Source organism: Procambarus clarkii, chromosome 47, assembly GCF_040958095.1.
Source record: "Procambarus clarkii isolate CNS0578487 chromosome 47, FALCON_Pclarkii_2.0, whole genome shotgun sequence".
Classification (NCBI taxonomy): Eukaryota; Metazoa; Arthropoda; class Malacostraca; order Decapoda; family Cambaridae; genus Procambarus; species Procambarus clarkii.
In genome coordinates this window covers 15125095-15141886 of record NC_091196.1, presented here as the reverse complement: position 1 = coordinate 15141886, position 16792 = coordinate 15125095, and the positions used below count along the sequence as shown (strand labels likewise).

General features: G+C 44.5%; 1 protein-coding gene across 1 annotated transcript; it reads left to right on the top strand.

The window, feature by feature from the left end:
• The first annotated feature begins 1991 nt into the window (after nt 1–1991).
• On the top strand, nt 1992–7096 carry LOC138350830 (uncharacterized). The gene is made up of 3 exons (XM_069302269.1): nt 1992–3416; nt 3631–4713; nt 7007–7096. Exons 1-3 carry the CDS (start codon nt 1992–1994, stop codon nt 7094–7096), a joined length of 2598 nt encoding a protein of 865 aa, XP_069158370.1.
• The last annotated feature ends 9696 nt before the right edge of the window (nt 7097–16792 follow it).

The window sequence follows — 16792 nt, the reverse complement described above, 5'->3', positions numbered from 1 at the left end:
TCAAAGGGAGACCAAATTAAGATACAAAGAATATAAACATTGTGGAATATGGTGGCTATTGATCTATTGAAATTCAGTATGAAGGTAGCTAAAGATGAGCTTTGAGTTACGGTAACCGGAGGATTCAGCAAAATTCATTCCATTGTTATGATCTGTTCAATAGATACAATTAAGATGAACTTAAAATAAACTTTGCAGTTGAAAATTTGTTCACAGAGTTTGAGTACTTTTATGCCAATGGAAATACTTCTCAATCTATTCTAAGATTAGCCTCTTCCTAGCGGACCCTAACATATATCAATACATTTTAACCTACTGTGTATTCAAAAGCCGGGTTTTCTCGGATATAAAGGAATTATTATATATGTTAGAGTAGGTTCAGTGTGTAGGTTCTGTAGGTAATAATTAGAGAGGTGATATTCGAACAGATGTCAACTCACAAGTGATGTTCCATTAAAATTCGAACACCAGTTGTGAGTCATATGTAGCGTTTATCATTCATAAAAGAGTAGGTTTGGCATCTGAATCAACGAGCATTTGGTCTTGGTTTTCATGGACGGGCTGTTCGACTGATTTTACTGGAACTTGTTCCAGTGTTTTGATCACTTATTCTGATCAAAACACAACTTTCTAAAAGCTTCACCCATATTCCGAAAATTCAACTGGAATTTCTACATCCTGAAAACTTCCAGTGATTCATATAAAGTTTAATTGTTGGTAGTACGTGGCAAAAGCTTTATCCCATCTTCTTGAATATTGGAACGACGTTGTCAACCCTCCAGGCTACAGGAACGTCACCAATTCCACCTGATATGTCAATGACCCCTAATATATATTTTTAGCACTAATAAATACTTTATAAAGACTTTAAGATTTATCTTATTTAAGCCTCTCAAATCTACTTAAGTATGTTCTTATTATCTATCTTACAGAGTATCTTTTCATGAAGGTTTTGGTCGATTACTTCTGAGTTGGGTAAATCAGTGAGGCTTAAGGTTAGCCTCACAGATTTACTTAAATAGTTCTTTACTACATAGTTACTTTCCTCTTTCTCAAGTGTTCTAGAGCCAGATTCACGAAAGCACTTACGAATCTGTACATTTTTTCTCAATCTTTGGCGGTTTTGTTTACAATTATTAAACAGTTAATGAGCTCCAAAGCACCAGGAGGCTGTTTATAACAATAACAACAGTTGATTGGCAAGTTTTCATGCTTGTAAACTGTTTAATACATGTAACCAAAGCCGTCAAAGACTAAGGAAACATGTACACGTTCGTAAGTGCTTGCGTAAGTGCTTTCGTGAATCTGGCCCCTAGTTGGTGAGAGAAGGGTAGGGGGAGGAAGGGGGCACTTATAAAGGTTCTCTCTGAACATGGGAACCAAACTTGACACTTTTCTGAGGAAGGTTTAAACGCACTCAGCTTTGGTTCACGTGTAAAGTGCATGTCAAAACGAATACTGTTCCACTTGTATAACAGATGGCAAGTGTGTGTGGTGCTGTTTCCTTCACTGGGGCCATATCATGCACTCAAGACATCGTTTGTGTACTATTTAAGTGCCTTTAAATGGTGTTTCTCTTACTTATCACAATTTTTTTACTTGAACTTTACTTAAGTGTAAATGTTACGCCTTTCTGTCCCTTCATTAAAAAGCTCCTTCTACTGTTTTCATTTAAATCTATTCTTGCTTAATTTCTAATTTAAAGGTTCCAATTTAGCTCAGGAAGCAGTTCTACCACGTATTAAGTCTCAAGTGTTAAGTGTTAAGTGTTCAAGTGTTAAGTGTTCAAGTGTCAAGTGTCAAGTGTCAAGTGTTATGTGTTCAAGTGTCAAGTGTTAAGTGTTCAAGTGTCAAGTGTTAAGTGTTCAAGTGTCAAGTGTTAAGTGTTCAAGTGTCAAGTGTTAAGTGTTCAAGTGTCAAGTGTTAAGTGTTCAAGTGTCAAGTGTTAAGTGTTCAAGTGTCAAGTGTTAAGTGTTCAAGTCTCAAGTGCTATGCGCTCAAGCAGCAAGTGCTATACACTCAAGCAGCACTCAAGCAACAAGTGCTATACACTCAACCAACAAGTGCTATACGCTCAAGCAACAAGTGCTATACGCTCAAGCAACAAGTGCTATACGCTCAAGCAACAAGTGCTATACGCTCAAGCAACAAGTGCTATACGCTCAAGCAACAAGTGCTATACGCTCAAGCAACAAGTGCGATACGCTCAAGCAACAAGTGCTATACGCTCAAGCAACAAGTGCTATACGCTCAAGCAACAAGTGCTATACGCTGAAGCAGCGCTCAAGCAACAAGTGCTATACGCACAAGCAACAAGTGCTATACACTCAAGCAACAAGTGCTATACACTCAAGCAACAAGTGCTATACGCTCAAGCAACAAGTGCTATACACTCAAGCAACAAGTGCTATACGCTCAAGCAACAAGTGCTATACACTCAAGCAACAAGTGCTACACTCTCAAGCAACAAGTGCTATACGCTCAAGCAACAAGTGCTATACGCTCAAGCAACAAGTGCTATACACTCAAGCAGCAAGTGCTATACACTCAAGCAACAAGTGCTATACGCTCAAGCAACAAGTGCTATACGCTCAAGCAACAAGTGCTATACGCTCAAGCAGCAAGTGCTATACGCTCAAGCAACAAGTGCTATACCCAAAAGCAACAAGTGCTATACCCTCAAGCAACAAGTGCTATACGCTCAAGCAACAAGTGCTATACGCTCAAGCAACAAGTGCTATACCCTCAAGCAACAAGTGCTATACCCTCAAGCAACAAGTGCTATACGCTCAAGCAACAAGTGCTATACCCTCAAGCAACAAGTGCTATACACTCAAGCAACAAGTGTTATACGCTCAAGCAACAAGTGCTATACACTCAAGCAACAAGTGCTATACGCTCAAGCAACAAGTGCTATACGCTCAAGCAACAAGTGCTATACGCTCAAGCAACAAGTGCTATACCCTCAAGCAACAAGTGCTATACCCTCAAGCAACAAGTGCTATACGCTCAAGCAACAAGTGCTATACGCTGAAGCAGCGCTCAAGCAACAAGTGCTATACGCTCAAGCAACAAGTGCTATACCCTCAAGCAACAAGTGCTATACGCTCAAGCAACAAGTGCTATACACTCAAGCAACAAGTGCTATACGCTCAAGCAACAAGTGCTATACGCTCAAGCAACAAGTGCTATACGCTCAAGCAACAAGTGCTATACGCTCAAGCAACAAGTGCTATACCCTCAAGCAACAAGTGCTATACGCTCAAGCAACAAGTGCTATACACTCAAGCAACAAGTGCTATACGCTCAAGCAACAAGTGCTATACGCTCAAGCAACAAGTGCTATACCCTCAAGCAACAAGTGCTATACGCTCAAGCAACAAGTGCTATACGCTGAAGCAGCGCTCAAGCAACAAGTGCTATACGCACAAGCAACAAGTGCTATACACTCAAGCAACAAGTGCTATACCCTCAAGCAACAAGTGCTATACACTCAAGCAACAAGTGCTATACGCTCAAGCAACAAGTGCTATACACTCAAGCAATAAGTGCTATACCCTCAAGCAACAAGTGCTATACGCTCAAGCAACAAGTGCTATACGCTGAAGCAACAAGTGCTATACCCTCAAGCAACAAGTGCTATACGCTCAAGCAACAAGTGCTATACGCTCAAGCAACAAGTGCTATACGCTCAAGCAACAAGTGCTATACGCTCAAGCAGCAAGTGCTATACCCTCAAGCAACAAGTGCTATACCCTCAAGCAACAAGTGCTATACGCTCAAGGAACAAGTGCTATACGCTCAAGCAACAAGTGCTATACGCTCAAGCAACAAGTGCTATACGCTGAAGCAGCGCTCAAGCAGCAAGTGCTATACCCTCAAGCAACAAGTGCTATACGCTCAAGCAACAAGTGCTATACGCTCAAGCAACAAGTGCTATACGCTCAAGCAACAAGTGCTATACGCTCAAGCAACAAGTGCTATACCCTCAAGCAACAAGTGCTATACCCTCAAGCAACAAGTGCTATACGCTCAAGCAACAAGTGCTATACGCTCAAGCAACAAGTGCTATACGCTGAAGCAGCGCTCAAGCAACAAGTGCTATACGCTCAAGCAACAAGTGCTATACGCTCAAGCAACAAGTGCTATACGCTCAAGCAACAAGTGCTATACGCTCAAGCAGCAAGTGCTATACCCTCAAGCAACAAGTGCTATACCCTCAAGCAACAAGTGCTATACGCTCAAGGAACAAGTGCTATACGCTCAAGCAACAAGTGCTATACGCTCAAGCAACAAGTGCTATACGCTGAAGCAGCGCTCAAGCAGCAAGTGCTATACCCTCAAGCAACAAGTGCTATACGCTCAAGCAACAAGTGCTATACGCTCAAGCAACAAGTGCTATACGCTCAAGCAACAAGTGCTATACGCTCAAGCAACAAGTGCTATACCCTCAAGCAACAAGTGCTATACCCTCAAGCAACAAGTGCTATACGCTCAAGCAACAAGTGCTATACGCTCAAGCAACAAGTGCTATACGCTGAAGCAGCGCTCAAGCAACAAGTGCTATACGCTCAAGCAACAAGTGCTATACGCTCAAGCAACAAGTGCTATACGCTCAAGCAACAAGTCCTATACGTTCATTCCGAGCGTTCTCGTGTTAACGTTCTTGCATGTTTCACGTTCATAGATCAGAACGCGGTGAACGATACCCCGGTAAAAGGCGTTCACCACTAGAGAATGAGAGTAAGTCCTCACCTCATAAATTCGTTCACAGCTCCAACAACAACAGTCCTGTAAATCAATATTCCGATATTTTGGTTCCTTCAACTTTGCTGAAAGAAAATAAAAATATAGATATAGATATATATGAAGAAAACAATTTCATCATAGATATGAAATTTGATATGATGTCTTTCACTATTCAACGTTATCTATCATGTTGATTTAGACATTTACACGTAAACACTTGTTGTAAACAATCTTAGAGTATTGTATATTTGCCTGGACCTTCGTGTCTTCTATTAGACGACTTGATAAAGGTTCAGAACGAACCGAAACGTTGTCGTTTCTTCGTTATCTGATGCGTTCGTTGGTCATCATATCTTCAACCGCGTTATAGTGACTCGTCGTCTGCATCTTAGAGTATTATTGATAAGTAGAAAAACGTTGGCTTTGTGGGCCAGGTTACTAACTCTCGTAATTCCTTCAGTAGAATTGAGGGTTTATGTCAGTGGTCACAGCTAAATGCTTCTCACTTTACCACGGCCACGAACACCACATAACCCATACTGGGATTGATGTGTGGAAGCTTAGCGATAAGACACATCGTATCTGTCATCAGCTTTAGCCCGTCCAGGACAGATCCCAATTTAGATTATAGTTCAGTGTTGGTCCCTCTAATACACAACGGACATAAATCCACTTGAACACATTCAGCGGGAGATGACAGTCTTAATGACAGGAATTAGAAACCTTCCTTGTGAGGAGAGATTAAGAAAGCTCTGTTTACATTCTCTCCAAAGGTGAAGGGACATTTTTGTTTTATGCAAACAGATGAAAGGGTGTAACTAAAAAGAAATTAATGTGTGTAAATGTCAACACAAAATGAAACACGAAACATTGCATATAAACTGAATAGGTTTGGATTCAGAAATTACCTGGGTAAATACTGACCTGGAAATGATTTGGGTAAATACTGACCTGGGTAAATACTGACCTGGAAATGATCTGGGTAAATACTGACCTGGAAATGATCTGGGTAAATACTGACCTGGGTAAATACTGACTTGGAAATGATCTGGGTAAATACTGACCTGGGTAAATACTGACCTGGAAATAGTCTTGTACATTTGTATTACACGTTACTGGGGAGCAAAATATACGTGGAACCGTTGACCTGCTTAGAGCCTAGTAGGATACATGTATAAGTGGGTGTTGCTAGATATGATAATGATTATAATAATAATAATAATAATAATAATAATAATAATAATAATAATAATAATAATAATAATAATAATAATAATAATAATAATAATAATAAGTGAGAAAATTAGCAGATACCCTGATAAGGATTTAAACCTGCACGCTGGACACTGCCAAGTATACGCCCTAACCAACTCGGCGACGACATACTCAAAAGGAACCCAACCTGGGATTCAACTGAATCCTCTATGAGAGGGTCCTTAGGCTTCCAGTGAAGCCCAATCAGGGGTTTCTCACACTGCCCTGCAGGGCCACAAGGAGTTCTCCAGATTCCCTTACATTCATGTTCTTAAAAATTATTTCTTCAAATATCCTTCATTGTCAATATTTGCTGTTCTTAAACTTATAAGAGTGACCACAAAGGCTTTATCTTTCAGTCTTGTTTTGTGTTCTTAACCTCAAGTCTTACCAGGGGTGCTTCACACACACCGCCATCTTCTTGAGGTTATCTTGAGATGATTTCGGGGCTTAGCGTCCCCGCGGCCCGGTCCTCGACCAGGCCTCCTTTTTGTTACACATTTCCCAGGAAGCAGCCCGTAGCAGCTGTCTAACTCCCAGGCACCTATTTACTGCTAGGTGAAGAGAAAACATCAGGGTGAAAGAAACTCTTTCCATTTTATTTCCGCCTCCACCCGGAATCGAACCCGGAACCGCAGATTCGGACAACGAATCCGAAGCGCTTTCCATTCAGCTGTCAGGTCAGGCAAGGGTTCCGTCACTAGCCACAAGCACACACCCTCTGCAAGTATTCTCAGTCACGTATAACCTCTCCCGAACCCGTCAGAACTCCGGAATATTTGAACAAAGGGAAGAACTTCAATTTGAACAAAGGCAAGAACTTCAGGTTATAATAAAGGCATTTTCAAGTTGTAATGTTAAACATTGTAAACACATAGTACTATACATAATGGTTTATTTTGTGAGGCTGTACCAGAGCTCTCCCACGGAGAACGGAGACATACACACGTTCCAGTACATATACATATACATATACATATACATATACATATACACGTTGCAGTACATGGCAGCTGGGAGTCCCATGCAAGAACGTCTGGACTCCCGGGGGACCATGACGCCCCAGAGCCAGAGAACGTCTTGTGGAAAATAGTCAATCCGACAAGATCAGATTCTCTATTATTTACCAGTTGGTAACCGCAACGCGACGGTGGGGGGGGGGGGGGGGGACCAGACAGGGGGAGATGGGGTGAGGGGTGGGATGGGGGGATAAACGTTCCACAGCATCTATATATATATATATGTGTACTGAAATACATGAAACGACTCTCTCTCTCTCACACACACACACACACACACACACACACACACACACACACACACACACACACACACACACACACACACACACACACACACACACAGTCTTTCTGGATTGCCAGAAAGCTTTTGACACTGTACCACACAGGAGACTAGTGCACAAACTGGAAATGCAGGCAGGAGTGAAAGGGAAGGTACTCCACTGGATAAGGGAGTACCTAAGCAACAGGACACAGCGAGTCACCGTGAGGGAGTGGCCTCAGGTCTCGGAGTGGCGGGGAGTCACCATGGGTGGAGTCCCACAGGGAACAGTCCTTGGACCTATACTGTTTCTGATATACGTAAATGATCTCCCACAAAGAATTGACTCGTTTTGCTCGATGTTTTCTGATGATGCAAAAATTATGAGGAAGATCAAAACAGAGGAGGATAGTATGAGGCTACAAGATGACCTAGACAAACTGAAGGAATGGTCCGGCATATGGCTACTAAAGTTCAACCTAAGTAAATGTAAGGTAATGAAACTAGAAGGTGGAACTAAGAGACCAGTCACTGGATACCGAATGGGAGATGAAGTCCTTCACGAAACAGACAGAGAGACAGATCTAGGAGTTGATATCACGCCAAACCTGTCTCCCGAAGCCCACATCAGAATAATAACATCAGCGGCCTATGCGAGGCTGGCTAACATCAGAACTGCTTTCAGAAACCTGTGTAAGGAATCATTCAGAACCTTGTATACCACATATGTAAAACCAATCCTGGAGTATGTAGCCCCAGCATGGAGCCCGTACCTTGTCAAGCACAAGACGAAGCTGGAAAAAGTTCAGAGGTATGCCACTAGGTTAGTCCCAGAACTAAGAGGCACGAGTTACGAGGACAGACTACGTGAACTACACACCACGTCGCTGGAAGACAGAAGAGTTCGGGGAGACATGATCACCACATACAAAATTCTCAGGGGAATTGACAGGGTGGAAAAGGATGGATTATTTAACACGGGTGGTACACGCACAAGGGGACACAGGTGGAAGCCGAGTACCCAGATGAGCCACAGAGACATTAGAAAGAACTTTTTCAGTGTCAGAGTAGTTAGTAAATAAATTTCACTAGGAAGTAATGTGGTGGAGGCTGACTCCAAACACAGTTTCAAATGTAGATATGATAGAGCCCAGTAGGCTCAGGAACCTGTACACCAGTTGATTGACGGTTGAAAGGCGGGACCAAAGAGCCAAGCTCAACCCCCGCAACCACAACTAGGTGAGTACACACTCACAGCTCCCTGACAAGAGGGAGCAAGTTTAGCTTAGCTGCCAACACCCACACATGGTGTCAGCAAGGCGGACAGCTTCCCTGCTATCATAACATCATGTGAGCAAGGCGGACAGCTCCCCTGCTATCATAACATCATGTCAACAAGGCAGACAGCTCCCCTGCTATCATAACATCATGTGAGCAAGGCGGACAGCTCCTCTGCTATCATAACATGTGAGCAAGGCGGACAGCTCCCCTGCTATCATACCATCATGTGAGCAAGGCGGACAGCTCCCCTGCTATCATAACATCATGTCAGCAAGGCGGACAGCCCGCCTGCTATCATAACATCGTGTTAGCAAGGCGGACAGCCCGCCTGCTATCATAACATCATGTCAGCAAGGCGGACAGCTCCCCTGCTATCATAACATCGTGTCAGCAAGGCGGACAGCTCCCCTGCTATATTAACATCGTGTCAGCAAGGCGGACAGCTCCCCTATCATAACAGCGTGTCAGCAAGGCGGACAGCCCGCCTGCTATCATAACATGGTGTCAGCAAGGCGGACAGCCCGCCTGCTATCATAACATCGTGTCAGCAAGGCGGACAGCTCCCCTGCTATCATAACATCATGTCAGCAAGGCGGACAGCTCCCCTGCTATCATAACATCGTGTCAGCAAGGCGGACAGCTCCCCTGCTATATTAACATCGTGTCAGCAAGGCGGACAGCTCCCCTATCATAACATCGTGTCAGCAAGGCGGACAGCCCGCCTGCTATCATAACATGGTGTCAGCAAGGCGGACAGCCCGCCTGCTATCATAACATGGTGTCAGCAAGGCGGACAGCCCGCCTGCCATCATAACATCATGTCAGCAAGGCGGACAGCCCGCCTGCCATCATAACATCGTGTCAGCAAGGCGGACAGCCCGCCAGCCATCATAACATCATGTCAGCAAGGCGGACAGCTCCCCTGCTATCAAAACATCGTGTCAGCAAGGCGGACAGCTCCCCTATCATAACATCATGTCAGCAAGGCGGACAGCCCGCCTGCTATCATAACATCGTGTCAGCAAGGCGGACAGCCCGCCTGCCATCATAACATCATGTCAGCAAGGCGGACAGCCCGCCTGCCATCATAACATGGTGTCAGCAAGGCGGACAGCCCGCCTGCTATCATAACATCATGTCAGCAAGGCGGACAGCCCGCCTGCTATCATAACATGGTGTCAGCAAGGCGGACAGCTCCCCTGCTATCATACCATCATGTCAGCAAGGCGGACAGCCCGCCTGCTATCATAACATCGTGTTAGCAAGGCGGACAGCCCGCCTGCTATCATAACATCATGTCAGCAAGGCGGACAGCTCCCCTGCTATCATAACATCGTGTCAGCAAGGCGGACAGCTCCCCTGCTATATTAACATCGTGTCAGCAAGGCGGACAGCTCCCCTATCATAACAGCGTGTCAGCAAGGCGGACAGCCCGCCTGCTATCATAACATGGTGTCAGCAAGGCGGACAGCCCGCCTGCTATCATAACATCGTGTCAGCAAGGCGGACAGCTCCCCTGCTATCATAACATCATGTCAGCAAGGCGGACAGCTCCCCTGCTATCATAACATCGTGTCAGCAAGGCGGACAGCTCCCCTGCTATATTAACATCGTGTCAGCAAGGCGGACAGCTCCCCTATCATAACATCGTGTCAGCAAGGCGGACAGCCCGCCTGCTATCATAACATGGTGTCAGCAAGGCGGACAGCCCGCCTGCTATCATAACATGGTGTCAGCAAGGCGGACAGCCCGCCTGCCATCATAACATCATGTCAGCAAGGCGGACAGCCCGCCTGCCATCATAACATCGTGTCAGCAAGGCGGACAGCCCGCCAGCCATCATAACATCATGTCAGCAAGGCGGACAGCTCCCCTGCTATCAAAACATCGTGTCAGCAAGGCGGACAGCTCCCCTATCATAACATCATGTCAGCAAGGCGGACAGCCCGCCTGCTATCATAACATCGTGTCAGCAAGGCGGACAGCCCGCCTGCCATCATAACATCATGTCAGCAAGGCGGACAGCCCGCCTGCCATCATAACATGGTGTCAGCAAGACGGACAGCCCGCCTGCTATCATAACATCATGTCAGCAAGGCGGACAGCCCGCCTGCTATCATAACATGGTGTCAGCAAGTCGGACAGCTCCCCTGCTATCATACCATCATGTCAGCAAGGCGGACAGCTCCCCTGCTATCATAACATGGTGTCAGCAAGGCGGACAGCCCGCCTGCTATCATAACATCGTGTCAGCAAGGCGGACAGCCCGCCTGCTATCATAACATCATGTCAGCAAGGCGGACAGCTCCCCTGCTATCATAACATGGTGTCAGCAAGGCGGACAGCCCGCCTGCTATCATAACATCGTGTCAGCAAGGCGGACAGCCCGCCTGCTATCATAACATCATGTCAGCAAGGCGGACAGCTCCCCTGCTATCATAACATGGTGTCAGCAAGGCGGACAGCCCGCCTGCTATCATAACATCATGTCAGCACGGCGGACAGCTCCCCTGCTATCATAACATGGTGTCAGCAAGGCGGACAGCCCGCCTGCTATCATAACATCGTGTCAGCAAGGCGGACAGCTCCCCTGCTATCATAACATGGTGTCAGCAAGGCGGACAGCTCCCCTGCTATCATAACATGGTGTCAGCAAGGCGGACAGCCAAACTCCTATATTAACTCACTTAAGATTTCACAGTTCTGAACTTTTAATTCCCCAACACTTCCCCATTCTGTTTACTGCAACCGCTAAAAAGGGGGATTGGGGTGAGGGAGGGATAGGGAGGGAGGGATAGGGAGGGAGGGATAGGGAGGGAGGGATAGGGAAGGAAGGATAGGGAGGGAGGGATAGGGAAGGAGGGATAGAGAGGGAGGGATAGGGAAGGAAGGATAGGGAGGGAGGGATAGGGAGGGAGGGATAGGGAAGGAGGGATAGGGAGGGAGGGATAGGGAAGGAGGGATAGGGAAGGAGGGATAGGGAGGGAGGGATAGGGAGCGAGGGATAGGGAAGGAGGGATAGGGAGGGAGGGATAGGGAAGGAAGGATAGGGAGGGAGGGATAGGGAGGGAGGGATAGGGAAGGAGGGATAGAGAGGGAGGGATAGGGAAGGAAGGATAGGGAGGGAGGGATAGGGAGGGAGGGATAGGGAAGGAGGGATAGGGAGGGAGGGATAGGGAAGGAGGGATAGGGTAGGAGGGATAGGGAGGGAGGGATAGGGAGCGAGGGATAGGGAAGGAGGGATAGGGAGGGAGGGATAGGGAAGGAAGGATAGGGAGGGAGGGATAGGGAAGGAAGGATAGGGAGGGAGGGATAGGGAGGGAGGGATAGGGAGGGAGGGATAGGGAAGGAGGGATAGAGAGGGAGGGATAGGGAAGGAAGGATAGGGAGGGAGGGATAGGGAGGGAGGGATAGGGAAGGAGGGATAGGGAGGGAGGGATAGGGAAGGAGGGATAGGGAGGGAGGGATAGGGAAGGAGGGATAGGGAGGGAGGGATAGGAAGGGGGATGTAGGTGGTGGGGAGGGAAGTGAGGATAAGAAAAGTATAAATACGACTAAACAAATAGTGGACACGGGATATTAATCGTTAACTCGACGAAGGAGAAAAATGGAGAAGAAAACGCGATAAGAATGAAGGGAAGTGAGAGAGAACTGATGAAGGAAGGAAGGAAGGAGATAAGAGATAAGAGGAGTGAGGGAGGAATGAGGGAAGATACAAGTGAGAAAAACACAGGGAGAGAAAGAGATGAGACAGATGATTAAGCCTGAGTGCTTGGGGGGAGTATGGTGACGGGGGTGGGGGGAGTATGGTGACGGGGGTGGGGGAGTATGGTGACGGGGGTGGGGGGAGTATTGTGACTGGGGTGGGGGGAGTATGGTGACGGGGGTGGGGGGTAGTATGGTGACGGGGGTGGGGGGAGTATGGTGACGGGGGTGAGGGGAGTATAGTGACGGGGGTGGGGGGAGTATGGTGACGGGGGTGGGGAAATGGGGTTTTGACAAGGGAATATAGAGCTCGGAACGGAATACAAGTACAATGACAACAAAATACATACTTATTCCAATAATACAGCTGTATTCTAGTCATTCCAAAAAAGTCTGAAAAAATTATCCTTTTAGATAAGAAACCAATGCAATAGACATTATTGTAAAAGTCTATTAGATAAGCTGGACCCAAATACGGGATAAAGTTGATCAATATTGAGCTGATGAATTGTTTTATTCTTCTGCTTCAGACAGGAATTGCTCAAGAGAAAGAATCTACCAGATGGATATATGTGTGATGTTAGGAGGTGTGCGTTCTCATGTGGTGGAGAAGTCTTATATCTCTGGACATATTCTCAAAGTTTACACATGTGGTACTTATCTCTGGACATATTCTCAAAGTTTACACATGTGGTACTTATCTCTGGACATATTCTCAAAGTTTACACATGGGTTACTTATCTCTGGATATATTCGCTAAGTTTATACATGTGGTACTTATCTCTGGACATATTCTCAAAGTTTACACATGGGTTACTTATCTCTGGACATATTCGCTAAGTTTATACATGTGGTACTTATCTCCGGACATATTCTCAAAGTTTACAAGTGGGGTACTTATCTCTGGACATATTCTTAAAGTTTACACCTGTTGGAACATGTGCATGTGGGGTCCATCAACAAACACGTGTTACACCATTAGTTATAATGTTATAGTTATAATGTGGGAAATTTCACCCCACTATATCAATATTTTTATCTAAGAAAATCATTATTTGTATATTGTATCTATATCATACATGTTCTATATCCTATCAGAATCACATCAGAATCATATCAGAATTTGATAAAATTCATTACATTGTATTATACATCAGGTTGATTCTACATGACCATGAGGTCATGCACGTCATTGGGCCCATGACCTACGTGACTTTCTGCATGTAATCAAGAATCTAGAAGGTTCGAGAAGAACATATTTAATTAAAAAATAGTTGAAACATCAATAGATTTCCGGTCAGGATAAGCTCAAATCCTTAATAAGAATCAATTGTACTATTAAGTATTACCAATAATCATAAAGGCACTATCTATTTAAATAGATAGTGGTTCAAGTGAGGACAGGTATATTATAGTCCCACTATATCACTATAATCTGTCTAGACAATAAAAAATCAATAAATATTGGTGTGGTGAGACAGAAGGGCTCACAACCGCCCGAGGTCATTTCCTTGTGTTTATAAACAGTGAACACACGTGTACGGTGCTTGCAGAACATTTTCAATAGACACTTCCACACAAACTACTTATTAAATCCCTAGTGATTACTCCCTAGATACTGGGGGAGTTCCTGAACTATATATAAGGAAAAATCCCTAATACATCTATCTAAAATAAGACTGTAGAGTGGACCTCATGACGTGAAGCTGCCTCCACCACATCATCTCTCCTACAGCAAAAGCTGTTACGGTCACATTCAACAGCAAAGCTGTAATATTATCATTATAATATACTGCCTATCTCCTCAGGGAGACAACCCGTTCTCGCACTTTTTTACAGTCAATATTGACTTATTTAATACGTGCATATGTGACATACTAAATATACTAGTTTACCTTGAAAAGCTTCATAGAACACACCGACCTTACCTAACCTTCTTAGTATGTTAAGATAACCATCTTATTGCTTCGTAATTACAATTATAACTTAACCTATTATAGGTATAGGTTAAGTACTTATTGTAATTAAGAAGCAATAAGATGCTTATCTTAACATACTAAGAAGGTTAGGTAAGGTCGGTGTTTTCTATGAAACTTTTCAAGGTAAACTAGTATGTTTAGTATGTCACATATGCACGTATTAAATAAGTCAATATTGACTGTAAGAAAGTGCGAGAACGGGTTGAGGGGGATCATAGAGTCTGGCAACGTGTCAGATGGCACCGGGTCTCAATTTATGGAGGAGTATTGCTAGTTATTTGTAGTGTGTCGATTGGCCAATTGCATGTTTCATAACAGCCTTAATATGTCCATATACATTTTTAATGGCTAAGACACGGGGGCAACGCCCTAATTTTCATTAGGTTTGATTTAATCTTGTCAGTAACCAAGTCTATTCTTAGTTTCATCATTGACTGACTATTCTTAACTTTATCAATACCTGAATCTTTTCAGATAAATTTGAATATCTTGAGGTTATCTTGAGATGATTTCGGGGCTTTAGTGTCCCCGCGGCCCGGTCCTCGACCAGGCCTCCACCCCCAGGAAGCAGCCCGTGACAGCTGACTAACTCCCAGGTACCTATTTACTGCTAGGTAACAGGGGCATTCAGGGTGAAAGAAACTTTGCCCATTTGTTTCTGCCTCGTGCGGGAATCGAACCCGCGCCACAGAATTACGAGTCCTGCGCGCTATCCACCAGGCTACGAGGCCCCAGTATATATCTATATATATAATATATCTGTATATATAATTTATCTTATATATCAAGTTAATACTTGCTAACTTAGTTATCATTTATTTATCATATTAGTTAATCATATTGAATATAATATCTTGTTTGCATATATATATCATATTTGTATAATTCAGTACCTAGTTGTGTTTATTAGAATAATTGAGTATTGGCTGTTGCAATAATTTTAGAACTAGGCTAGAAACCAGTGACCACGGACAATGAACTGTGTTTGATTATCTTATCATTGTATAAAATACAAGTTGATGTGTTGAAATGCCTGCAGGTAGAGTGTGGGTCTCCAATCAACAATTCTATTCACCCTATGGAACCTATCTGCCCTCTACAGACCACTGTCCTTCCTAGGACTTGGGGGATTAGGATTTACAACCCTAGATAAGGACTGTTCACGTTGTTTTGCATGTCTCAGGTAGAGTAATATTTAAGTATATACAGTACTAAAGACTTGAGAATGGTCCAGGACAATCGACTTTAGAATGGTCCAGGACGGACCGAAACGTCGTCGTCCCTTCACCTAGTGTGTGGTCTGGTCAACTTACTTTAGCCACGTTATTGTGACTTATCGCCTGCATACAGTACTAAAATTTCAAGTCCTAAGTAATTCTCCTATTTTATCAATCATGGTATTTCCTCCCTCAAGTTATACCTAGTAGTGTTTCGGCCTTCTTGAGCCAGTAACCGGCCTCTTTCTGCCTATGGGGTCCTTAAAGCCTGTTCTTCTGTGATCCCTCCCTAAGTCAATGGTAAGTTAACAAGAACTGGCGGAAATAAGTATTTATGCATGGAATAAAGGGAGTAAACAAGACTAAATAATACCATCATTATATTATCTATCGAAGTATAACTACACTTTCGTATTGCCTCTTTCATACAGGACACTTAATATATCTGCAGTGTTCTTCCATCCCCAGTGAGTCCACTATCTTCAAGTGCACATTGTCCACGTTCAGTGGTCATCACTGGCGAGTTCACCTTACTCAACAAGGGCCAGTCCATACACTGTATCATCACGATGTCCCAATACCCCACATCTGCTCTCCAGAACACACTGACAGAGGGTCACGATGTCCCAATACCCCACATCTGCTCTCCAGAAACACGATGACAGAGGGTCACGATGTCCCAATACCCCACATCTGCTCTCCAGAAACACACTGACAGAGGTCCTCAGCAACACGCTGACAGAGGGTCACGAATAATACGTCCAGGGGGGTCTCCACTAACACCCTGGCAGGGGTCTACATGCTAGCAGGTCTTCTCAGTAGCCAATACTGTCATGTTGTAACTCTTCTTGGCCCAATCATGTTTACGTCGGTCCACACAGTATCAGTGCACAAGTACAACAGCTAACACACTATCTACTGCGGCCACTTGTCCTCTTACGGGGACAAGTCAGGAGTGCTGGGGCCAGATTCACGAAAGCACTTACGCAAGCACTTAAGAAACTGTACATCTTTTTCTCAATCTTTGGCGGCATTGTTTCCAATTATTAAACAGTTAGTGAGCTCCGAAGCACAAGGAGGCTGTTTATAACAATAACAACAGTTAAATGGCAAGTTTTCATGCTTGTAAACTGTTTAATAAATGTAACCATAGTCGTCAAAGATTGAGGAAAGATGTACACGTTCGTAAGTGCTTGCGTAAGTGCTTTCGTGAATCTGGCTCCTGGACTGCCCAAGGTGAACTGCCTTTCAAAGCGATATAGACTTTCCACGTCACCTCTGTGGAAATAATAGTAATTATCCAGACAGAAAGTATACGTGGAGAAC